This window comes from Saccostrea cucullata, unplaced genomic scaffold, assembly GCF_032062105.1.
Source record: "Saccostrea cucullata isolate Sc308-1 unplaced genomic scaffold, CSIRO_AGI_Scuc_v1 ctg425, whole genome shotgun sequence".
Taxonomy (NCBI): domain Eukaryota; kingdom Metazoa; phylum Mollusca; class Bivalvia; order Ostreida; family Ostreidae; genus Saccostrea; species Saccostrea cuccullata.
This window is the reverse complement of record NW_026930270.1, coordinates 79,222-105,360: the sequence shown is the minus strand read 5'-3', so window position 1 is coordinate 105,360 and position 26,139 is coordinate 79,222. Positions and strand designations below refer to the sequence as shown.

Genomic DNA, 26,139 nt, shown 5'->3' with positions numbered 1-26,139 from the left:
AGCTAGATGGATGGATGACGGACAAAATGTGATCAGAAAAGCTCACTTGAACCTTCAGCTCAGTTTAGCTAATGACTCAGGTGGATGCTGTGGCCTATGAACCTCTTGTTACTTATACCAGAGCAATTTTTTTTTAGAAAAGATGCAATTAATAGAATTTAATCAAACTTACATTAACAAGAGGCCCAGGGGCCACATCGCTCACCTGAGCAATGCTAGGTAAGAGCAAAATAAGTTCAGTATTCAAAGTTTATAAATATAAAAGTTGGTTTGGAAGGGGGAGGGGATGATAGTATTTGTACAAACTTGAATTTATTCTTCCTAAGGATGCTTCCCTATAAATATAAACAAAGATTTGTTGTCATGAGAAGAAGAATTTTAAAGATTTTTTCTGTTATCCTTCTTAGAACTTTGATCATCCATTATGGCCCCGAGGTCTTGATTTGAACAAACTTGAATCTACACTACATGAGAATAATTTCATAATAACTATGGTTTTGCTATTCTTGAGAATATTTTAAAAAAAGATTTTTCCTCAGTATTCTTATTTTAAACTTTGATCCCCCATTATGGCCCCACCCTATCCCTGGGTGTCATGATTTGATTAAACTTAAATTTACACTACCTGAGGATGCTGTCATATAACTATGACCAATCATGGCTTTGTTGTTCTTGAGAATAAGATTTTAAAAGATTTTTGCTATAGTGTATTTATACATGTATGTTAAACTTTGATACCCCATTCTGGCCCCACCCTACCCACTGGGTGATTTGAACAAATTGAATCTACGCTACCAAGGAATGCTTCCATATAACTATGACCAATGAATCATGGCTTTGCTGTTCTTCAGAAGAAGATTTTTATGAAGAATTTTCTTATGTATTCGTATGTAAATATTGATACCCCGTTCTGGCTCTATCCTAACCACGGGGGTCTTGATTTAAACAAACTCCAATCTACACTACCCGAGATTGCTTCCACAGGAGTTTCATCTTACGTGGCCAAGTTATTCTTGAGGAGATTTTTCCTAGTACATGTAGTATGTATTCCTATGTTGGACTTTGATCCCCCATTGTGGCCCCCATCCTAACACTAGGGGTCATCATTTGAACAAAACTGAATCTACACTAAATGAGGATGCGTCTACATGAGTTTCATCTTTCCTGGCCCAGTGGTTCTTGAGGAAAAGAATTTTAAAAGATACAATTAATTTTTCACTAATTCATAATTATCTTGCCTTGGAAGAGAGCTTGGTCCTTCATATGGAGAAAAAAATGAATCCCCTTCACCTAAGAATACTTTGTGGCAAGTTTGTTGGAAATTAGCCCTGTGGTTCTTGAGAAGAAGATGAAAATGTGGAAAGTTTACGAAAACGATAAGGACGACAGACAAATGACAAATTTTGATCAGAAAAGCTCACTTGAGTCTTTGGCTCAGGTGAGCTAAAAACTACGAAATATTAAAATTAAGCTACAAAATAATGCTAGAGTATTGTAGAGTAATTCATACCCATTAGATAGTAAATTCTCCTTTGAGTTCAATCTTTAGAGAGAGAGAGTCAGAGAAAAATACACATTTACCTCCTGTATCTTGCATTCAAAATTTATAAAATTTAAAACTAAGTTAAAAGAACCAGTCCCTAATCAAAAACAAAAACAACAAGAGAAAAAAATTCACTCAAAAACATCAATCTTCATTATTGAAAATTCAAACCTGGGAAAGCTTAAATATTGTTGAATCTGAAAATATTTACCTAGAAGCAAAGACAACTCGGAATGGCTTCAAGTATTGCTCAAATTCCTGTACACATTGCATCTGACCCCTAGTCTGAATGGCTCCTGTCCTGAATGTAATATAAACAATATAAAGCTATCAAAATCATGCACCTGTACACATACCTTCGAATTTCTTGTTAATATATTTTATGTTGCATTATGAATGAAGCAAGGTAACTCTTAGTAACGAACTCTTACGTGTTTGGAGGTTGCTTTTGTTTGTGTGGTGAATGTGACTGAGGATAATAAAGTCAGTGCTTTGTGGAGACTCAGTGTGATTATTCATTCAGGCAAAAATACAGATTAACATTTCTTACACTTAAAATATTGTATTTGTATTTTTCTTAATAATATAAAGTCAGTTTGTCTTGAGACAGCTTTAATAATGATTATGGATTAAATGAATTTTACTCCAATTTTGAGAATTAATTTTCTGACTGATGATAGAGGTGTGAATGGAATTCAAGTGGATCTACATGTACATGTAAGGGCAAAAAGTTTTTGACAAGATAAAATTTTTAGAAAATAAATCTTATAGTGTTGTTTCTCTTAGCAAAGATTTTATCCAGTGTACAGTATGTTTTGTTTATAGCTTGCCAGTCTAAACAATCTTATGGATGCATTCAAAGGTAAAATGACCCTGTTTAAAAATGGAAATGGAAAAGAAGCATCTGAACCTTTTTTTTTTTTAAAAAACCAGCAAGCGATGGTATAAACATGCATTTTATATTGAAATCTATAGTTATAAACGTTGTCCTATACATATCCACATTACCTTTTAACTCTAACATAATGGATTGCCTCAGAGCCACTCATCCTGTTTGTGAATACCAAATAACAGGCAATAATAACTCCTGTCCGTCCTGAAAATAAATACTGTACAAGTAACAGTGCTCAGTAATTGCCACTTTTACAAATAAATACTATGGAATTATTTTACTTTGTGTGGAGTCAATGTTTGTGGGTATATGGACAATTTTTATTGGTTCATCGGGAAGTAATTTTCATAGGTATATTCTGATGATTCAGTGAATAAAGATTTATGTATTGACAAATAATTGTTTGCAGGAATGTTAATTCATGGAGAAAGATGACCCATGAAATTCATGAACGCTGGTCCCCGCCAACAATGATGATTCCACAGTACCAAAAAAACAAGTATATATATAAGAATTACAAATTCATAAGCTAGAGCTACAAAAGACTATAGGCTTAACATGTTTAAGAACATAACAATTCTGTAGAATTCTTTGAAAATATTCATCTGAAATATCCACATCAAAGAGTTACTTCAAAAGTTAAAAATATTTTTTATTTCTAAAAAGTAATTTCTGAATTAACAAGAAAATAGTAGATTATAAAATGGCACAATTAACTTTATTTTAGGCAAAAAAAATTTACACCATGTATTTGTATCATACTCACCAAGTCCAGCATGGCAGTGCACGGCTACTTTCCCCTCGGACACCCCAAACTGTATGACCTTGACCATGTCCAGTATCGTGCTGAGGGCAGCGACCCCATAGTCTGGCCTACAACACAAAACAGGAAACATCATTATTTTATTTCAAACATCACTGTCAACTTTTTCAGTCAGTAACTGATCTTAATTATTAACTTGGATATCAAATTCATTTTTTTCTCTCTTTTAAAGGAATCGATATATAGATTGTGTGAAATAAAATTAATATCGATTGTGTGAAATAAAATTAATATAGATTGTGTGAAATAAAATTAATATAGCTTTTGTGAAATAAAATGAGTGAACTTTATTTGATTATAAAGGAACTAGTATCTAATTAATTTTAAGAAGTAAAGCAAGATTACATCAAAAGCATAAAACCACAAACAATATCTAAATATAAAAGAAATTAAATGAGTAAAATAAGCACTTGTCAAGGAATGTGTATGTTAATGGAAATGATACATCACATGTACATACATGCAAATGTTATGTACTTTTTGAAATACTAAAACAACTTCAATGAACAAAAAAAAAAAAAAAAGAAAAAAAAATTCAATGATTTTTTTTCAAAAAGTTGACAATATTTAAACTTTTAAAGCTGCAATTAATTGTCTCACTTTTTAGCTTTAATCATATCACAAGCATCACTAAAATAAATGAAATTCAAGGCATTTTATACCACCATGATGGTTTCTGATTAGATTAAAGTATAAATTAATTTCTAACTGTTCTCCTCAATACAGTAATAGCATATTAACTTCATTATCACAGCTTTAAAATGTTAATGCAAAACAATTATCACTAATCTAAGTTAATTAGTGTAGCTTGAAACTGTTCTGAAAACTTTTCATCTGGATAGAAAAGGGATCTTACCATCCAAAATTGTAAAAGAAAACTGAAAAAAAAATTCAAGATTTTATGAACATGAAAAATAAGTATGTCAGAGTTATCTCCCATAACACATATAAATTACTTGATAATGAAATTGCTACCTGAAAGAAAATTATGGTTCATGTTACATTTACATCAATAAAATTAAATGCTTACTGTCATTGTCCATAAATAGCTGTGGGTCGTAGGAGAAGCCCATTTTCTCCAGCCCCTCCCCACAATCGGCGTGTTCCCCTGGCTTTTGGAGGTTCAATACACTCTTAATGTCATGTCTACAGAACATGATACAGAAAACAGTACAGTGTTAATTATTTTATCCTCTATTTTATAACTTTTCTCAACTTATTTCAGTAATACATGTAACTGATTGTTACATGTAAATAAAAGGATGCTGACATATGAATAATTCTATAATAAATATTGTTGCATTGCAAGTAAACTTTATACAATAAACATTATAATACAGAAATACAGATATCATCAACTTTGTTTTATATTTATAAAACTGAATGGACTCAATACATGTAAGTAAGAAGTAAATATACAGATGTATGTTACTTTTTAAACTGCTCGATGATTTTGTGTTCTTTGATTTGTTTTGTTGAAGGTCTAGCCATGGCAAGAATATTGTCTGTCACCCTGTAATTAAAATGTATGCTTTTAATTATGTGTTTCCTAATTAACAAATAGAATCACAAAAATAAGTTTCAAATTAAATTGGTAAAATCTTCATATCTCAGTCAAAAAAAAACATCCATGTACATCTCTCTCTCTCTCTCTCTCTCTCTCTCTCTCTCTCTCTCTCTCTCTCTCTAACACAGTAACAAAGTTTAGAAAAAGTATGAATCTGAAGTTAAACTTATAAATCTCAATCAAATGGGTCACAAAATAAACTTAATGGGTGAGTTATACCAGTTTGAGTATAGTCCGTTGATGTCCATCTGTTCCGGCGTCCAGTTCTCGGACCGGCAGTACTTGCATTTCTTGCCCCCACAGAAGAGGGCACACTGCTTCTCCCCAGAGATCATGGACCGAGCGTGCTCCGAGAATTTGGTGTACCGTGCCGAGGGACGCTTAGCTGGAAAAAGGAGATAATTATAGCAATAAGAAAAACTTTAATTTTTTTTTTTTTTTAAAAGTAAATGACGCCATCTTTAAAAATATATATACTTGCTCTCTTCCAATTTGGGATTAAAATACAGGAATGGAGGGGGTGGGGGTTATAAAAAATGCAAATATTTTGTTAAATTAATTGTTAATGAGATGAGAAAAAAAAATACTTTTTCAACATGAAAAGGTGTTGAATCAGGGCATTTGTGGCCTGTCAGCTGTGATAATACAAACAAACATATTCTAAAGACGACCTCAATCGTTAACTTTGGAACCATTTTCTAATTATTATCTTAAGTAACTATGTATATTTATTTATTTAAAGGTTTTTCTTACACAATTGTTTACGTAAAATTTATTTTATTTCGATCTTTATTGTTTGACATATTTCTCTAATTAATATCTACTCACAATATTGTTGGATCTTATTATCATTGGAAATGCATTTTTTCATTTGTACACGTACATGTATACCCCCCAAAAATCTTTATGTTCATTTAGTAAACACAGGAAAAAATAAATTCAATACAATTTATTTATATAAGATTAAATTAGTCATGCACTTGATGTTAGTTTTTTTATTTACAAAAATATAATTCCCTATACTTATCAGTTAAGGTTATGTTTTAATGTAGCCCTCTCCTTTTTTTTTGGGGGGGGGGGGAGGAAATATCAGATAAAAAAAATCGGAGAGGGCTACATTATTGCAGCTATATTTTAAATTTTATGCAATATACTAGTATAACTGTCACTTGTCTGCGCGTATTTAAAAAATACTCGAGATTGTAATTTTTATACAATTCAACCAGCTTAAAATATTTGTACTAAAGGAACCTTTGTGAAAATTAGATAATTAAGAATTTACCGGGCCCAATGTTTACAGATCATAAGGTGCGACTGTTTACACGTTTCTCTGTCAATGAAATAGATCTAGCCAATCTTAAATACAGTAGAAACACAGTGTTGTAAGAGGATTGTGTTGAAGAAAAAATGAGTTCACTGATCATTCGCCAAAATTATGTCGTGTTCACAGAAATACACAGATCTTACGACCTAAGATTATATATATAGAAAGTTTAGGTCTGAGGACATTGCCCTCCAGTGTCATTAATATAGCAACAAATTGGATACTGTGTACATGTACATGTATTAATTTGCCCTTGTTTACGGACTTACAAGTGTCCGGTATACCTACATGTATGCATGTTATATGCGTTACGTACATGCAGATAAATTTAAAGGCATCTTAGTGTGATTCCCATTCCAATTATTTATTTTTGTTAACATTCATAATCAAACTTAAAATAACCGTGTGTTTTCAGTGCACTTTAAATAACTTAATACGTAGGTAAACCATCTATTTATAAAACTCACAAAATTTTTCTTGATATTAAGCGTTGCCCATGCCAGAAGGGGAAAAACAACATTGATAAAAATTTTAATGCAGCAAATGTTAAATTTCAAGGATTTATTATTTTTCTAAATAAATCAGAGAAAACTTCTAAACTAGACCATGTGATGATTTTAAAAAAAATCAAGATTCCCTGCTGTTCTTTCTAACCAGAAGTCAAGTCTGCATAAGGCTGAACGAGTGATCAATATGTATATGTAACGATAACAAAACTAAAACGAAGATACTGTAGGTATATTAAGTCCATAGAGAAACCATGACGCTAAAAATAAATTTCATTAAAAACCACAATCTAAATATAACCATGTGTTGATTTAGAAAATCAAGACTCTCTTTATAATGTTCTTAATTCTTAGTCCAGTCTGCATAAGGCTGAACGAGTGATTACTCAGTAATTAGTATCTATAACAAAACTAAAACGAAGATACTGTACTTGTATTTTTATTATAACACTAAGCCCCTTGATCTATTAATAAAACCGTCATCTCTGCAGTTTAATGAGGCAATGACGCTATAAATAGATTTCAAAAAACCCCAATTGAATCCTAAAAATAATCACCCATTTTTAACTAAGTCTTCTAATAAACTGTAAACAAACATTTCGTACTATAGTTCGTAGTATTAAAGTTCATAGATGTTATTCAAACTTTGCACGGTATGCCTAAATACAAGTTGATTGTATTTTTATATAACTTTTAACAAACGTCTATTAAGGCATTCAAATTACAGCTATACATATTAATTCTATTTATAGGTATTAGTATATTTATGGCTGGGCCAATGCATGCACGTTTAGTTCATACTTCGAACATGTGTCATATTGGCTCCTTTTACAAACAAGGGATTCCACTTTAAATGAATTCTGTTTATCTGCATATTAGTTCAATATTAATACATATGGATAATATAAAACGAAAATCATTATTATATCTTCTCGCTACATATAATTCATTTGCACATAATATACGGTAAAATCATGTTAATATTTTGTATAAGAACAGAATGCAAAAATAATCATGGTTGTTTCCCATGCTATTACTGGAAACCAATCCCCCCAAAAATACCCGATGTAATTAATAGCATATACAACAAAACCCCACAGCCTTTTTTTAACCACAATGATGTAATGTTTACAACTTCAACATGTTTATTAAGTTTTGATGATAAACATTTACCTCAAAATATTCAACTCTTCTCATTGAAAGACATCAAAATGAATTCTTTAAAACTCTGGAGTGCACTGTGTCTGCTAATAAGCATTCAACATTTTAACAATGGCTACGGTAAGATAGACTTCATGCAATATGATTAAATTCTTGCAAAAACTTTGCATGTCTTCTTGTTAATGCAATTTTAATTTTAAAATAAAAAAATCTTAAGAATGTTTTATGTCTAAAATACATTTATTATTATTTTACACACAATATAAATAAAAATAGAGACCTTTACACACTGGTGGACTTTGCATGTACTAGTACTGTAGTGTACTGCAAACAGACGCTTTATAACATGTCAATAAAGAAATTAAAATAAAGATTTTTTTTTTTTAAAAAATCATACACCAAAAAAGAAACAACAATAAAAAAACAAATCATAAAAACATATTTCATTTATTTTCAGTATCAAGCAAGACGTGCTTTTGGCATAGAGATACTGAGATAACAGCAGAAATCTTCGACGAGAGATTTCAAATCTGCTGCGAATTATCAGGGATACACAACAAAAGCAGACAAGACAGTACTCCCATAGGCTGCTGTGGAAGTACGTACATCATGTACATGTATCTTAATTTCTATGGAAAAATAAATCATAGCTGAGAGAATACAAACTTACCAGATTTATATTTCCAAGATTAGACTTAATAAACGTAACAAGGTCTTTTGCTCGTCTTAGCCTGACGCTTAACTTTTAAGGCTTCTTAAGTTTAGGGTGCATGGACATTAATATTTCAGCAGTGTGTACACACTGAAGGCGACCAGATGAAGATTTTATTCATCGTGCACTTTTTGTGCCAGATTTTTTAATTGTCTTCGTTGCAGCGAAAAAACACGATCATTAATGTTACGCATTGCAATGATTTTTCAATAATTTTTAATTTATTTTAAGCACAATTCATAATTGAAGATACTCAGGGAGTGAGGCCCTAAAATTTTTAAGAAATACCACTAGTACATCGGTGAAATTTATTTTAAAAATCAAATTTAACAACCCCCACTTCTGAGAGATTTCTCGTTTTTAAAACTTCTGTTAGAAATTTAAATGACTTTTCTTAAAATAGAACCGATCCTTTCTCTTCTATTTTTCAAAATAACTTTATCCCCATACAATGCACATTAACACAAAGCAAAAAATTAACATTCTGAAATTATTTTACAGACAAAACCTACGACAAAATATCTGAGGTCTGCTGTAATCAGAAAGTTCACAACAGGCATATACAAGGTGGATCAGAAAGTGGAAAGCAAAGAGTCTGCTGCGGGGACAAACTGTTCATTGCCAAGAGGTGTAAGTAGGATTAAAAGACTTTTTAAACAATTTTCTTTGCCACGTATCTTTCACTCTTTAACTTGTTAAATACCTCACACTTACAATAACCTCTGTTCATGCATTTAATCAAGTTCCTCTGTTAACTCAGCCCATCACTGCTGTGGAAGTAACTACGTCCCCTCGAATCTGAGGTGTTGTGGTCGGCAGACACCTTACAACGCCTCCGAGTCTAGATGTGACTATGATACGGTTGTTCCGCGGGGACACGGGGTGTGTGACGGGCGACCCTATGACAAGTTTAAATACAAGTGCTGTAGCAGGTCAAGGCTCCACAACGTCTCCTCATTTGACAAAACGTTCGGCTGTTGTGGAGAGAAACTGATCGACACAAACACGCAGCAATGCTGTGGGTGGTCTAAGATGAAGATCATACAACCATTAACTGGACAATGTTGCGGTAAAGGCAAGTATATTGTTTTAAGTTTTCATCAGTAGCAAAGTACATGTATCTTGTCAATTGTTAAGTTTTACGAACAAGCCTTGAAGTTTACACGCGCTTAATCGAAAAAAAAAAAATTGTTTTCAGGACTCTTTGACTCTAACAAGGAGATCTGCTGTCAAGGAAACAGAATTGTTTCTAATGGTGTTCTGCGTTGCTGTGGTAACGGGTCTGTTAACATCAGCGACCCAAAAGAGGGCTGCTGTATGGCTGGGAAAGTCGGGACGTCTTATAGAAAGAACACAGAGAAATGCTGCAATGGTACGAAAGTCTCATATACCTCAATTTATTTTGTAGCATTGATTTTTTTTGTTCTTCTACTTAAGCAAAGGGGTCTGCCTACAATTTATCAATTTTATTGTCTTTTTACAATAAGAAATGCGATGCTTATTGCCTACTATCAAGATATTTAGTTACGAGCATTTCCTATTATTGAAACAGTCGATAATATTGATGAGCTTTACAGACTTAAAGAATTTAAAAGAGAAACCGCTTTTGCTTCGTACCTTGAATCATATATTAAATGTACAATGTAACTTGTTTAAACTAAAAGCAAGGAAGGATATTTTTAAACACTTCTTAAAATAACATTTAAAATTCTACATATATAGGATCAGTCCACTTCATAAGAAATACCAAAAACGCAACGTGTTGTGGCAAGCAGCTCTTGTCCTCACGGGAACAAGTCTGCTGTAACAACAGAGCCATAATCAACAAGACAGCCCCGTCCCACAATTCCTGTTGTTCAGAGCGACCGGGGCGATACAGATCTTGTAACAGGCAAGTCCCCACCAAGAGACCCGAGACGTGTGGAAGAGTACCTTACAATGAAGACCGAGATCTTTGTTGTAATAATAAGTTCCACCGAGATGCCAAAGTGAATGGAAAGAAATGTTGTCTACCGGGGACTGAATCATACTACCTTCACAATGAAACATGCTGCTACTCCACTGTCAAGGACAAAACAGAGGAGTAAGATTTAAACAGGAATGTTTCAAACTCATGACCAAATGCAGATAAGCAGTAATTCACACTTAGCCAAGTGCATATGTGTTGACAATTTTGATTCCTTATATTTAAGTTTGATTTGTTCTAGTCATTTAGTTCATTAGGTGTTAAAACCACAGGGAATGAAAATCATATTTCTGTGAACGTGAAATCATTAAAATCAATTGTTTGCCGTAATCCACAGTTTTACTGCAATACAGAATAATCACAAGTTTTTTCAATCAATATTTGATAGATGCACTGGAAGTAACAACAGAAAGCCATCTTCAATAATGCAGGGTCAATCTGGTCCAAAAGGACCTGCACAGCCAGAACAACAAACCAAAGGAGTGTGTAGAGTTTGTTCTCCTGGATGGAGACCAAATGCCATCATAATGTCTATTTACTCCAAAGACACTAACATCTGCACTCAAAAAGGTCAGTGGCAGAATCAAAATACAATGGTCATGTTTCCAATAAGTTGGACTTTCCCTTCTTGTTGTGCATGTTTCTTTGTCTTTTTTTTTTCAATTAATGGTCATGGTCAAAAGTATTTTTAAGCTTCTGTTAACTAAGCTTAAATACTCTTACCTGATAATTTTTTCCCTTTTCATATTCACAGAAACAGTTATGGTGAATTTGAATGATAATTTAAAAAGACAAGAGGCCAATGGGCCACATTGCTCACCTGAGCACTAAGGGTAGGAAAAGGTAGAAAATGGCTTTTTAATTGTAAAGTTTAAATCCAAAAGTAGTCCCATGACCAATCATGGATTTGCTGTTTTTTAGAAAATGATTTTTAAAGAATTTTCCTATATATATCTTTAAAAACTTTGGTCAGCCATTTTGGCCCCACCCTACCCCGGGGGATCATGATTTGAACAAATTTGAATCTACACTACTTGAGCATGCTTCCATATAAATATGATGAATTATGGCTTTGTCATTCTTGAGAAGAAGATGTTTAAAGAATTTTCCTATATATTTCTATGTAAAACTTTGGTCGGCCATTTTGGCCCCGCCCTACCCCCGGGGTCATGATTTGAACAAACTTGAATCTACACTACCTGAGCATGCTTCCATATAAATATGATGAATTATGGCTTTGTCATTCTTGAGAAGAAGATTTTTAAAGAATTTTCCTATATATTTCTATGTAAAACTTTGGCCATTTTGGCCCCACCCTACCCCCGGGGGTCATGATTTGAACAAACTTGAATCTACACTACCTGAGCATGCTTCCATATAAATATGATGAATTATGGCTTTGTCATTCTTGAGAAGAAGATTGATTTTTTTTAGAATTTTCCTATATATTTCTATGTAAACTTTGGTCGGCCATTTTGGCCCCGCCTTACCCCCGGGGGTCATGATTTGTTCAAATTTGAATCTACACTACTTGAGGATGCTTCCATATAAATATGATGAATTATGGCTTTGTCATTCTTGAGAAGAAGATTTTTAAAGAATTTTCCTATATATTTCTATGTAAAACTTTGGTCGGCCATTTTGGCCCCGCCCTACCCCGGGGGGTCATGATTTGAACAAACTTGAATCTACACTACCTGAACATGCTTCCATATAAATATGATGAATTATGACTTTGTCATTCTTGAGAAGAAGATTTTTAAAGAATTTCCCTATATATTTCTATGTAAAACTTTGGTCGGCCATTTTGGCCCCACCCTACCCCCGGGGGACATGATTTGAAAAACTTGAATCTACACTACCTGAGGATGTTTCCCCATAAGTTTCATCTTTCCTGGCACAGTGGTTCTTGAGAAGAAGATTTTTATAACATACCTCCAAATTTTCACCAATTCTCAATTATCTCTTCTTGAATGAGGGCGTGGCCCTTCATTTGAACAAACTTGAATCCCCTTCACCCAAGGATGCTTTGTGGCAAGTTTGGTTGAAATTGGCCAAGCGGTTCTAATGAGAAGAAGTCGAAAATGTGAAAAGTTTATGGACAGACAGACAGACAGACGGACGCCAGACAAAACGTGATCAGAAAAGCTCACTTGAGCCTTCGGCTCAGGTGAGCTAATAACTTAAGTCTTGCATTTTCATCATTTGTAATTTCAATGAGGACATAAAATTCACAAAAAATAAAGGTCAAACTTAACATATTTATACTTTGGACTCATGTTACTTCTTTTCTTAAGTGAAACTACTGTCTTATTAAATTAATTACCTTTTTGTTACATACATTATAACATCTACAATTATTATGATTCTGAAAAACAAATGATAAACACTTGACTAGATATGTTGCTTATTTATATTTCTAGCAATGAAATTTGTTGTCAACAAAGTCCATCAACTCAATACAATAGGACTTCCACTGGCAATGCCATGGACTTGGTTGAATGTCACTTCCAAACATAACATCTATCGAGAAAAAGGTGCACCTTCCCTGAAGCAAAACTTCACCCTTTTTCTGCCCTGTGCCTGCCCTGAACTCAAGAAAATGGAAGGAGAAAAAATCCTGCTCCTGACAAATGCCGAGTTTAATAAAAAGAGGATCTTCCTAGGGGACAGTGACCTCATTCTACCAGGGAGGAGAAAAGTGCTGCAACTTGTCAAAAAGCAGTCTAAAACATGCCCCAATTATGTTGTACAAAATATAGCTTTCCTCATACAAATGTCCTCCATTGGATGAATCTTTTAATATACTCTGGTATTCTGAAAAGGCTCAGGAGAACCAAATCTTAATCATTCTGAATGAAGAGGTTTTCCTAAAAACTTTATATTCAGATGTCAGTTGTTGCAATTACATGCAAATCAGTTGTTTGGTATATTTGACCAACTACAGTGGAGCCTCATTTATCCGGACACTTTGGTTCCTAGTCAATTTGTCTGGATATGTGAAGCGTCCGGATACCTGAATTACATGTACCAGTTAAACTAGACAAAATACTCTTAATAATGATTGTTTTTTATATGGGCCATTTTCAAAAAAAGTCCACTTTTTTGTCTTTTGATCAGAATAATAGGAAAACATTTTTTAGAGTGAAATTTTTTTTCCCGTTGGTTAATATACATGGTCATATAGCTTATAAGTAATTTTATGATCATCTCCCAGGTGTTTTATAAAAAATATTCTCTGCATTCCGAGTAAAATTTAACAGTAAAACCATGTCACATTAACAAAAATTTTATAATGCGCTTATTTAAATGATAGGGAAAATATTACCCTGTGAAGATACATTGTATGTACAAATTTTGCACCTCATTTTAATTGAATTCATTTACAGATTAATTTAATATGATTGTTTTACTTATGCCGCCCACTAAATACTAGTATCGTGCATTTAACATTCAGGAAGTGACATGTCCCACCAGTTTATGTCATTCCTGTTATCAGAAAGAAAATGTTAAAATAAAAGTTATCTCACTTTCCTAGGAACTGTTTTCATGATCCACAATATATCATCATTTTCTGTTGTCTCAAGTTTATGAGCGCCATGATTTGAAAGTGAGTAAAGAAAGGGTTCAAAGGTCGATAAGTTTGTCTTATTGGTAGAGTATAATGAAAATATGTCCTATCTGTTACCTTCATAATATGCAAATACTCTTTAAATTGTTTATTCTGCTAAAACAATCAGATTTACTAAGTTACAAAGAAACTGTTTCAATGTCTTGATGATGCAAAAAGAGTACGTTATACTAAATAACCGGTGATTTATATGAGAAATGTCCATCCTGTTACTGTCATTCCTGTTACCATTAATATGGTAACAGTAAGGAAAACTGGACTTCATATCTTGAGTTTTAACAATAAAAACAATTACTTTTATTTTTCTAAATAATATAAGTTTAATAAAACATGTTAAAAAACTTCGTAAATCATATTGAAATAAGTTAGTGCTTCAAATTGTGCCATTATAACTTAAACATGCACTCTTGTAACAGAATGGACAAAAATTGTAACAGGAGGGACAAATTATCCTGGTATTTATATACCTATTTAAGTTTCATCATTTGTTTTTCTTAAAATTATGAAAAATTCTTAGTTTTGCAACAGCATAGAGTACCTTTAATAAACAAAAATTGAACTGATAAATATTTTAATAGCACTTTAGAATTAAATTTCGTAACAGGATGGACATAAATGTCTTTTATTGTCTCAAATTTGCCAGATTTGACAAAATCATTTTTTTTATTCTACCTTTATTTCTCTTTTCCTAACCAATAAAGTTTAAAAAAAGTCAATTTTTACTTAAAATGTAGATTTCATTGTCCATCCTGTTACACTGTTTTGTCCATCCTGTTACTGTTTTGTCCTTCCTGTTACCCGAGTCCTTACTGTTACCAGTATATTTTCCTAGTTTAAATTGCTTTGGCAGAGCACCTGTTTAAATAACTTTCTGTAACTGTTTATTCTAATCACAAAAATAATGTACAAGAATGTTTTTTTCAACTATAGCATATAAACATTCCGCAATAAGGCTTTTCATGAAGAAAAACCCGTAGATTTTGCTTCTGTTTGGTATATGGTAGTTTGACATGCTTTTAAACGCTCATATATTAGATGAATGTCAAACATCTTGGCATTCAATAATAATTTTTTCATTTATTAACGGTATACAAAAGATAATTTGATGAAAATTTTGAAAATAGAGTTTTACAGCTCTTTTTATGAAAGTAACAGGAAGGACATTAAAGTTTAAATGACTAAGATAAAATGTCAATATTTTTTAAAAGAAATATTTTCTTTTATGCAATGCAGTGGATTTTAGTAGTTTATTACTATATTATTCAAATAAAGTTGAAAAAGTCACAGTAAAACCACTTTCATTTTTCAAAATATGTCATTCAAAAAATAGACTTTTTTTGAAAATGACCCATATAACGCCTTTCTAGCATAAATGCTACTTAAAGCACTTTACAATACATTATTACCCCAGCAGAGCATAACAATCCAGAAACTTTTTCAGTGCAAGCTGCTGTTAAGGTGCTAGAACACTAACGTTCAATATCTTTCACTGTCTATAGCCAGGTTAGCCCAGGTACCCCTTTTACATTTGGGTGGAATGAGGAAATTTGTGTAAAGTGCCTTTCCCAGAAAATTCTGTTCTGATGAAGAGTCGTCTGGACACTGCATCCGAATATCTGGCATCCGGATATCTAAAGGTCCACTGTATACTGAAATAACTGATTTTTAAATGTTTTCTTCAAAACCTGCTATTCAGAATGGAGTTGTTGCATGATCATGCACACTTCTGAACAACTACTAAATTAACCCGGTATCAACAAATCCCAATGTACAAATACAGATATTTTTACACATATGTCCAACTGGCCCATATATTCCAACCCCAAAGAAATCTTCACTCCATACTGTTCACCTGTTAACATGGAGTGCTCAATAATCATGATCTCCTTAAGAGCATACATGTACATGTATCATACAGTCATTAGCTATATCATGTCTAGTTTTATTTCTACCTCAAGTCTGTGTTCACATATCTTTCTCTTGATATGTTAATTTTCAAGCATTTTCTAAGATTTCTATTTTTTTGGAGGTTTTTATTTTTAGTGTTTTCTCTGTACATGTAACCAGTTATAATTTTATGTGTGTACCAGGGGGTGTAAGATTGTTTGACAACGTATGCAAATTGCACAATAAGTACAATTTTGTTGATTCACTTTAAGCTAAAATGTCATTTTCCTGCTGCAGGAAAATCAGACGAAGGCTGAAGAAAAATAATACATGTGACCTTTGAAAAAATATTGTTATTGTTATCAATTATGTTATTTTCTTGACATCCTAGCCCCCATCCCACCCCACCACCTCTCTTCCCATCACCCAAGAAATGCTTGGCTGACTCTAAATTCCAACTGAAAATTTTTGGAGAATGAAGCACAGTGCATGATCAAAGGATAACTCATGTATGAAATGGGCTTATGAGTGAATCTTATCTGTTTATTATGATTTCTAATTTATAAATTATGGTGTAAAAGTTTTAATCTTCATGACTTTCATGTAAAATTCTAAAGTAATACTGCTTTCTACTGATGTTAAAGAACTATATGCTGTATTAACCAACATTTGCCCCCCAAAATCAAACTTTGATGGAGTAATATTTAATTAAGTCCTTAAACAGGGGAGTATATGCTGACTTCAAAGCACTGAATAATTTCATAAGTAATGATGTCATATGTACGTAATGACGTCACAAATATGACGTAAATTTCATTTTTTTATGAATTTTGCAGAAAAATGACATATTTCGTCGATATTTTAAATAAAAGTCACCGAGCGCATGTGTGTTCAGGATAAATATTTTGATATAATGTGTAGAATGATAATATCAATGAAACATGTCAATATTGTTCCTGAACACACATGCGCTCTATAAATTTTAAAGCTTAAATTGTTGAAATTTTGTCCATTTTGTCCTCTTTCTGAAAAAGGATATAAAATCGGACTAGTTTGTGACGTCATAAAAACAGAAATTGTGAATACACTGCTCTGGAACTATGATATTTTCTGTTAACTTATATTTCTCGTACATTTATTGAATTCAGCACATTTCAGGAAGTTTTCAAAATTTGACTTTTGTGGGGGCAAACATATGCAATATACCGCATATAGTTCTTTAAATGCATTCCTCCTAATTTGATGAATGAAAATGAATTAAGTTTACTGCTAGCTGTATTTTTGTATCTCTTTTGGTAATATACATGTATGTTAAAATTTTGATTAAATTTATTGTGAAAAAGATAACTGGTATCTACTGATTATAAACTGCATCATTCTAGCATGTTTTTGTTTTTCAATTATCTTAGCAACATTAAAAAAAATTCACAGCATGCAGTAAAATATTGTAAGTTAAACCACTGCTTGTCTTATAAATTTAATCAATCTGATTAAAATCAGATCCTCAATACTCTTTTTTTTTTTATTTTAATAAACTTTTACACATTCACATTGTATATGTTTTATGGTGTCGTTGTATTTTCATTCATTTTCTTCAGAATTAGGTTTATTTTCATCTTTTCTCTGCTTTTAACCGAGTATAAGTTTTGGCATTTTTATGTTATGTATGAGAACTTGCTGTTCTCAAAAATTAATGTAAAAACTGTTCAGTGAATATGCTCCACCCTGCAAACCTGCACAGTAATTACATGTAAGAAACATGCTTCTTTCAATGTTTGATTATTTTCAAATTGTCATGATAAATATTGCAAAATATTGCATTCAGAAGAGAGACATGCATGTTTATGTTTAAACTTTAGATGTTATGACAATCCTCAAACAGAGATGGGTTTTCTCAGAATTTTGTACAAATATATACCTTGAACATCTCACAGAACACAACATACCTCTAGCCTTTTCCTCATGTTCCTTGGTCCAGGCCAGGGACTCTAACCCAGGGTGTAAAATTTCATCAGGGTCAGGTTCCATGCTGGTCTTGTTAAACTCTGAAAAAAATAGCATTATTATTGATGCAACATTCTATGTCTTGTAGATCTTGAACTCTGAAACAAAACATATAGATCAAAAGATGAGCATAAAAAATTAGCATCTTTGTTCATGTTATTTGTAAATCTTGTTGAATAAAATAAAATCTCAAGCTTTTCAAGCCAATTCACATAAATGTGATGAAATTAAATAATAATCTTTAAAGTAAAGTAAAAAAAAACTTAACTGCATAAAAATTTCTTACTTACTCTGACTTAGACCAGTATTTGAAACTTAAATATTAATAGCTAGACATGCAGGGTAAATGACTGCTGGAAATAGTTTTGTAAGTCAGCCTCCAACAACTGAGGATCCCCAGAAAATATTTGTCTTTTGTAAATTCACTTTAGCAATACATACTGTGAACATAGAACTAAATCACCATATCTTTTTCCCAAACCTATACGCTGATGAATTCTACCCGTTTACATGGTAGTAAGGGTTTGATAAGAATTCTGCCAAGGATTCATAAAAACTTAGCTATATCCATTTATTCACTATATCTGTGGTCATACTAAGCAAGTTTTAATGAACAATTATTTTCATTAATTATATTAACATAATAAATATTCAAAATATTGGAAGACTAGTCTACATTGTTACCCAAAGCACATACATGTACATTTATATACACAAACATAACTATTCATATAAATAAATACACACACCATTTACCAAATAGGATGCTAGTACATGCATTCCCCTGACTTCTTTTGTCCATGTTAAATATTTAAAGAATGTATACCCACACACAAACACAACACACATGGCCCCCTTCCAAAATTCATGTAACACAATTAATGTACATGCATTTTATCTTGAACATGTTTAAGTGCATGCTAGCCTAAATATCAATCAACATATTGACATGTTTGCAGTGTAAATTTTTGTCTTTGAATTAAGGGACATACCTGGTACAATAAAGTTTTTTAAAGGTCCTATGTACTTTAAATAAATAAGTAGTACATGCATATTGTATAATTATATTAGTAAGAAATTATATTTATCTTGCTTTAAGTATTGAATCTTCTAAGTATAGCCATAATGATTAAATTCATGCTTTTGACCCTTAAAATATTACTCGTTTACAAGCATGTAGACATATTTTTGATTAATCCAGATGTAAGATTTATCATGTTTTTACTACCGTATAATCCCTATTAACCGCCCCTGCCCCTGTAAGTGCCCCCTTAGGTCTTTTTCAAGGGCCCCCTGTACAGTGATAAAAATTACCTAGAATCATATCAAAAGTCTGCCAAAATTTGAAGGAATTGAAAATGAAACTTGTTTTTTATCCGATCTCTTGGTGGAAAATGATTCATTTAATTAGCATAATTTGGGTGGATTATCTTTATTTAAGGTAAAGTTTGACATTAATTTATAGATTCTTTGAATTTATTTTTTTTTTCAAAGTATTTTTTGAAGTTAAGATAAACTATCATATATTACAAAGAGAATAACAAAATAACCGCCCTAATTTTGCAATTTTCTAAGTGCCCTGGGCAGTTAATAGGGATTATACGGTATATATTTTTGTTGTGCAAATATTTTTAACGATCATTTTTTTCTAATTGTAAACAGTAATTTTTTTTTGTTACAATTTTTCTTGTTTTCTCATGCAATATTTATAAGAAACAAATGAATATGACATACATTTTTAAAGCAAATACTGTATACATACATTTTTAAAGTAAAAATGCATATTTTTTTAAGTAGAATTCTTGAACTATTTATACCAAAAATAATCAATAAAACAGATAATAAGCATGCATTTCAGAAAGACAAAAAAACATGCATTTCAATGCTAATACAAATCAAGTTATATCAAGCAGATTCCGCAAATCAGAGTCCCCAAACTCCAACATATAATCATCTGTACTTACTTTTCATGACTGCTCTCGGAATTAATATCCTTACAAAATAGGAAATAGCTTTGGTTAATCTTTTCATCAAGGATAATATTTATTGTAGTTAATTAACATCTAAACAACTATATAGTATTAAAGTTATGTTGAAAAAAAAAATACCTTCATCAAACCTGCACTAGATTTTTCTTGACTAAGAGAAAACTTGCAGAATATTTTTTTCTACTTGGGAGAAGAATTAGTGAGCTTGAGATCAATACTAACTAATATTAACATGTACTGGGTAAATTACAGATCTGAATTCTATTGCACATGATATACTGCAGGGTCATCGACAAATGGTCAACAGGGGCGGCAATAGTAGCCCAATAATTATGCAACCAAAAAAATTATTCAATAAAATAAAGGAATCAAATGTGTATTCAAAAAAGAAATTGACAACATATTTTTTTGACATATTTATCTTAATTTTCATGAACTTTTAGAATTTTGAGTGTCTTTTCTAAGAGCGGGGGATTGTCCTCTCCTAGCTGGTATGCCTCCATCATTCTTTTAATTTTTTTGTCACAAAAAGTTAGTTAGGACACCTCCAGTTCAACTTCCCAATGTGAAATACTTGCAAATACCAGTGTACTATGAAGGCTTGTACATACAAGTATTATAATCACCATATAAACCATTAAAAATATTTTTAATTTAGTACAAAGATTAATATCCAAATTTATGTAACAATTTAAAATAAAATTAAAGATTACTTAAATTAAATTTGAATTTTGCAGTCATTTAACTATAATGTTTTCTTAATTGTACAATAGTTTAGATTTATTTGATGCAACTAGATTTCTCAAAATATAAAATATATAGTATTACACAATTTAGGGATCTGAAAATCCATTTTTGAAAATACTATAAACATTGAACAAATTGACCCTACAACAATGTACAACTATCTTAACAAATAGCTGAAGTTCCATGTCTGGTTTATAGAAATTCTGATTTATTGGACTTCTTCAGTGTAAGTCTTTTCTATTATTCATTGAAAGGCGTACATAAGAATTACATCATGATTTAAGATGCCTGCACGTAGTGTCTTAACAGACTTCCCTAGAAAAATCCATGTAGGAAAAATCAATACAGTAAGACTGTTTAATTATCTACAGACTGAGTTTATTAGTCATTGTAAAAGCTCTTAAAGCAACGCCAGGGCAAAGAGGAAATTCAGACTTTGCACATTGTTCCAAACAATTTTTTTCCTGCAGTTACTTTGGACCCACAATGCATCAATTGTTAAAGCTACGCTATTGCGAAAGTAGCAGCAATTAAAGTTCAACAAAAAGTTAACGTCTTGATTTGATTACTGTATACAGGGAAATTTTCGCCCCGTTTAATTTTTGCCCTCGTCGGAAGTGGGCAAATTTAAAACGGGGTGAATTCAAAGTAAACAGTATAATATCTTAAACAGATATCTTTCTGGGTGAATTTAAAACAGGGTAAACTTATTTCCGAATGTGAAAGGGCGAAAATAACACGGGGCGAAAATAACCCTGTATACAGTAATAAATACCATATAATCCCTATTAACCACCCTGCCTCTATAAGCGCCCCCTAAGGTCTTTTTCACTTGTTAGGAAATAAGGGCCCCCTGTACAGTTATTAAAATCAACGAGAATCATATCAACTATTGAAGAAAGTGAAAATTAAACTTAATTGTCTATTATCCAAATTTTCAGTGGAAAATGAATAATTTAGCATAATTTGGTAGGATTATCTTCACTTTAAGTAAAGTTAGACATTATTTTAGTGGTTCCTTGTACTTTTTTGAGGTTAAAATATGACACATCATACACACACTTAAAATAACCGCCTCCTTTTTACAATTTTCTAAGCGCCCGGGGCGGTTAATAGGGATTATACGGTATGGAAGATTTATAGTAAACAAAACATTCATTTTCTTTCAGCGCTGTTCAGGCTTCTTTTTGGTAATGTAACTTACAAATATGACATCATGTGACGTCAGAGTATAAATGCACCAAATGGCATGAGCGTTTTGACACGACCAATCTAAATTATGACAAAAGAAATATCTGCACTCGCCTTAATGGTGGCGAGGTCAATATATTAAAAATATTAAGCAAGTGCACTATGTAATATGCCTTTTTTATACCTGCACACACACACACTTATACAGTACTCAATATTTCCATTAATTTCTATAATTATGTATAAAATTATAAATACCTACTTATGACATTAAACTACAAAGAAAGTTACAGTCAATGGACAAAAGTATTCGTCATTTTAATTGGCGTTGCGTTAATCGCGATGCCTCTCTCGGCTATTTTTCACTCGATAATCGAAATAGAATGCAACTTTCTGATGGATGGTATTTTTTGACGTCATTTTGTTTGTGTGTCTGTAAACATTCCATCACTCGAAAACATGGGGCGAAAATAAAAGTTGAGCACTGAGGTAAAAGAAATGATCAATCTAAACCACACTCCAAATAAAGCAGAACTGGCGAGAATGTTTGGTATACCAAGGTCAACAATCGTGAGTATTTTGAATAAATTTGACAGACTGGGTACTGTAGAAAACTTGCCAAGACCTTGGTCCGTGCAACTTTTGTTTACAATTCGGGACAAAAAAATCGCCTTAAAGCAAACAGAAGGGACACTTTTTCAGATTTAACAAACAAACTGAACGAAGGAAGAGGAAGACAATTTAGTAAAAACAGTATTTAGAAAATTACGTGAAGAAGGGTACAAAAGGAAACGTGCAAGGAAGACTATGGTGGTTCGATGTGTGAACAGAAAAAAACGGGTAAAATGGTGTCAAGATATATTGGAAAAGTGATAATGAATGGAAAAAATATATATTTTCCGATATAAAGTAAAAATGTTTTCGGGACATATAACCGTGTGTATGTGTGGAGAAAGGACGCCGAATGAACAGTCCCCATTTGATTTGTCCGCCATCGAAAAGGAAGGTAACAAAATCTGGGGATGCATGTGTTTTGATGGTATGGGAACTATTGTACCTGTCTAAGGTAATATAAATGCACTCAAATACTTGGAAATAGTTGATAATAATTTATGGCCTTAATTGCAAACTTTCCCGAACAAAGACTATGTTTTCCAAGACGATAATGCTTTAGGGCTCACGTAGTGAAAAACTATATGACCGAAAATAATATTAACTGCACAGATTGGCCAATATATCCATATTTAAATGTGATTGAAAACATTTTTTTGATCAAAAGAGATCTTAAAGGCATGTCCGCAATATATTGAAAGTCGCGATCAGCTGTTTCATGCAATCCGACAAGTGTGGGAAAAATATATACGACAGCCTACGCATCCATTCCAATGTTAAAGAAGTAATATTTATGAAAGGAAATCTGACCAAATATTAGTAAGTGACTTTAATTTTAAGTATACAAATCTACGTTTAAAACTTCCGTTGTGAACGTAAACAACGCGACGCCATTTTGAAAAATGACGAATACTTTTGTCCATTGACTGTAGATTTAATGAATGATATGTACCTCCACATATTCAGAAAATAACAAACATATTATTAAATTTTAATTCTAAAAACTGTTCAAAATGCCTTAATCAGCTGGTTATCTGAAAAATCTTATTGCACAGTGCATCTTCAATGATCTAAGACAGTGAACGTCTTTATTTAGAATAGTGCAAATAGAGAGAAACCAATGATGTCCATTTACCGTTATCTGGTCTAGTAAATCACGTAACTTTACGTTCCATGATAATCAAATGACTTTTCTGATGGATGCCAGATGGTATTTTTTTAAGTAGCCATGTTTGTTGTCATCGAAAACATTCCAGTACTGAAAGGATAGATAAAAGTTGAAGAGTTCCGAAGGGTCAAATATTACTTAGATAAGTTGTACCATATCGAGTTCGATTTCCGATAATTTCTCTCGCCAACTTCTGCCAACCACCTTGGTCATCTGCATTAATATCTGTACATTAGCAAAAGATTTAAAGTATTTTTTTTTTCTTTTTTCAAAGGCACGAAGATGAAAAGCGCAAGTTTACAATATGTAAAATTTACAATCCGTATGTGACCATTTGAATAAAATAAATAATGTCTAGATATACAGACCTACAGGTAAAATGTTAACGATTTTTATATTTATCTAAGGTCTATTGTTGCCTATTTATTTGCATTTTCAGACACCCGTGTTGAAAATTAGAGGTTTAAATCACGACTTATTTCATTATATGCCTCTATACTACATATACGGTAAATGATTATATCAGAGCGATCCGCCCACATGCACCTGTTCCGTACACAGGTGCTCGTGGACAGGAGTCTCTCAGGTGACCTATTTCTATCCGTTTTTGTCCGTCGTCGTCCGTCGTACGTCGTTCGTCGTCAATCGGTCGTAAACTTTTGAACATTTTTAGCTTCTTCTCTGCAACCACTCAACCAATTTCCACCAAATTTAGCATAAAGCATCTATGGGTGAAGGGGAACAAAATTGTGAATTTCATGGTCCCTGCCCCCCTGGGACCTGAGGGGTGGGGCCAAAACCACTAAAATTAATGCAATCTTTAAAAATCTTCTTCTTTACTCCTGGACATCAAGCAGGCAAACTGTTAGCATGAATGTATATAATGACCATTGAGTCCTCTACCAAAATTGTGAAATTCATGGCCCCAGGGTCAGGAGTTCTAGTGCTAGGGTGGGGCTCTATTGATTATATAGTGAAAATGCATTATTTCTTTAAAGATCTTCTTCTCTGCTCCTAGGTATTAAATAAACTAACTAAGTACATAGATATGATGAGGAAGAATTCCTCTTCCCAAATTGTGATTTTATGGTCCTTGGGTCAGGGGTTCTGGTGTTAGGGCGGGGCTTTATTGATTATACATGTATAATGAAAATACATTAATACTTTGAAAATCTTTTTCTCTGCTCCTGGGTATTAATCAAACTAACTAAGTATATAGTTATGATGAAGAAGACTGCCTCTTCCAAAATTTTGAATTTAGTGGCCCCAGGGTCAAGGGTTCTGGTGTTAGGGCGGGGCTCTATTAACTATATAGTGAAAATACATTAAAATGATTAAATCTTTGAAAATTTTCTTCTTTGCTCCTGGGTATTTAGCAGATGAACTACCTAATATATAGCTATGGTGAGCAAGGGCCATTCTTCCTGAATTGTGAAATGCCTTTGGGTCAGGGGTACCATAGAGGGGGGTCTATTTATATACTGAAAATGAATCAATTGTTTGAAATCTGCTCCTTGGTATTAATCAAGCAATTTTGATAAGCAAGGGTGCCATTTCCAAAATTGTGAAATTTGTGGACCATGCAAGGGTCAGGGGTTCATGTGTGGTAGTGGCACTACTGATTATTGCTGAATATTACTGATAAGTTGAAATTCATTTTTTTGTTCCCGTACTCTGTCTATGAGTATTAAGTAAGCAAACTAAACATGCTAAGTGTATAGTTATGATAAGCAATGGTGCCTCTTTCAAACTTGTGAATGCCATGTCGCCTAGTTTAAAATATAAACCAAATTCAATTGTTGGAAAGTTGTTGCATGATGCTCAGGTGACCTATAAGGCCCATGGGCCTCTTGTTTTTATCTGATATTAACCCCCCCCCCCCCCCAAAAAAAAAAAAAAAACATTATTGCAGCTTATTATATAGAGATGTAATGAATCAGGGTTATTCCAATCAGAATTACAAGGGATATGTTAGGGTTTTTGACAAGGAATAACCTGTCTTCTATATCATGAAATAGACCAGTCCTATATGCTATATATATAGCGGGTGTTGGCAGCTTCGGTCAGTCTGTTTTGAAGTCTCTTTGGAGTTTACTACAGCAGAGCTGAGAAGTTGCCAGGTAAGGGTAAGTTGTCATACAAGGGTAAGGTTTCATATGAGGAAATGGAGGCTAGAAATGAAAAAACCAACAGAGAGGGCATACCGGATACAGTAGATATTGGTAATATAACAGAAAGGCATCACCAAAGACCGAGTGTCCCAGATAATGCTACTAAGAAAATGAGTTGAAGGGAAGTCAAAGCTGCAACCTACGATGGCAGCGGATCGTGGTTGGATTATAAGACTCATTTTAACACAATCAGTAAACTTAATGAGTGGACAGAAGAGGAGAAAGGCTTGTTTTTCGCAGCATCTC

General features: G+C 32.7%; 2 protein-coding genes across 4 annotated transcripts in view; one reads left to right on the top strand and one right to left on the bottom strand.

Annotated features, from left to right (window-relative positions):
• The window catches only part of LOC134283488 (protein tyrosine phosphatase domain-containing protein 1-like), a 31,900-nt gene extending 8,083 nt beyond the window's left edge, over positions 1-23,817 (bottom strand). The window contains exons 1-11 of one of the 3 annotated variants that reach the window (XM_062765939.1): positions 23,690-23,817; positions 19,981-20,009; positions 17,959-18,057; positions 5,045-5,210; positions 4,691-4,771; positions 4,289-4,404; positions 4,115-4,136; positions 3,859-3,888; positions 3,202-3,308; positions 2,552-2,639; positions 1,755-1,844 (exon numbers count right to left, since the gene is read on the bottom strand). In XM_062765939.1, coding sequence (XP_062621923.1) covers positions 1,755-1,844; positions 2,552-2,639; positions 3,202-3,308; positions 3,859-3,888; positions 4,115-4,136; positions 4,289-4,404; positions 4,691-4,771; positions 5,045-5,210; positions 17,959-18,057; positions 19,981-19,987 — 806 coding nt within the window. In that variant the 5' untranslated portion in view covers positions 19,988-20,009; positions 23,690-23,817. The remainder of the gene's footprint in view (positions 1-1,754; positions 1,845-2,551; positions 2,640-3,201; positions 3,309-3,858; positions 3,889-4,114; positions 4,137-4,288; positions 4,405-4,690; positions 4,772-5,044; positions 5,211-17,958; positions 18,058-19,980; positions 20,010-23,689) is intronic. The other 2 variants (XM_062765941.1, XM_062765940.1) reach the window with 2 other exon arrangements.
• LOC134283475 (uncharacterized) lies at positions 7,821-13,315 on the top strand. The gene is made up of 8 exons (XM_062765927.1): positions 7,821-7,936; positions 8,274-8,414; positions 9,030-9,158; positions 9,289-9,597; positions 9,727-9,900; positions 10,251-10,611; positions 10,883-11,064; positions 12,918-13,315. Exons 1-8 carry the CDS (start codon positions 7,867-7,869, stop codon positions 13,286-13,288), a joined length of 1,737 nt encoding a protein of 578 aa, XP_062621911.1. The 5' UTR covers positions 7,821-7,866; the 3' UTR covers positions 13,289-13,315.
• Positions 23,818-26,139: the final 2,322 nt, after the last annotated feature.

Excerpts from the sequence above, each read along its gene's own strand:
- LOC134283475 (XM_062765927.1), top strand. The coding sequence starts at position 7,867 with ATGAATTCTTTAAAACTCTGGAGTGCACTGTGTCTGCTAATAAGCATT. Across the intron at positions 9,159-9,288 it reads ACTGTTCATTGCCAAGAGGT|CCCATCACTGCTGTGGAAGT; the intron begins GTAAGTAGGATT and ends CTGTTAACTCAG. Across the intron at positions 10,612-10,882 it reads GTCAAGGACAAAACAGAGGA|ATGCACTGGAAGTAACAACA; the intron begins GTAAGATTTAAA and ends AATATTTGATAG.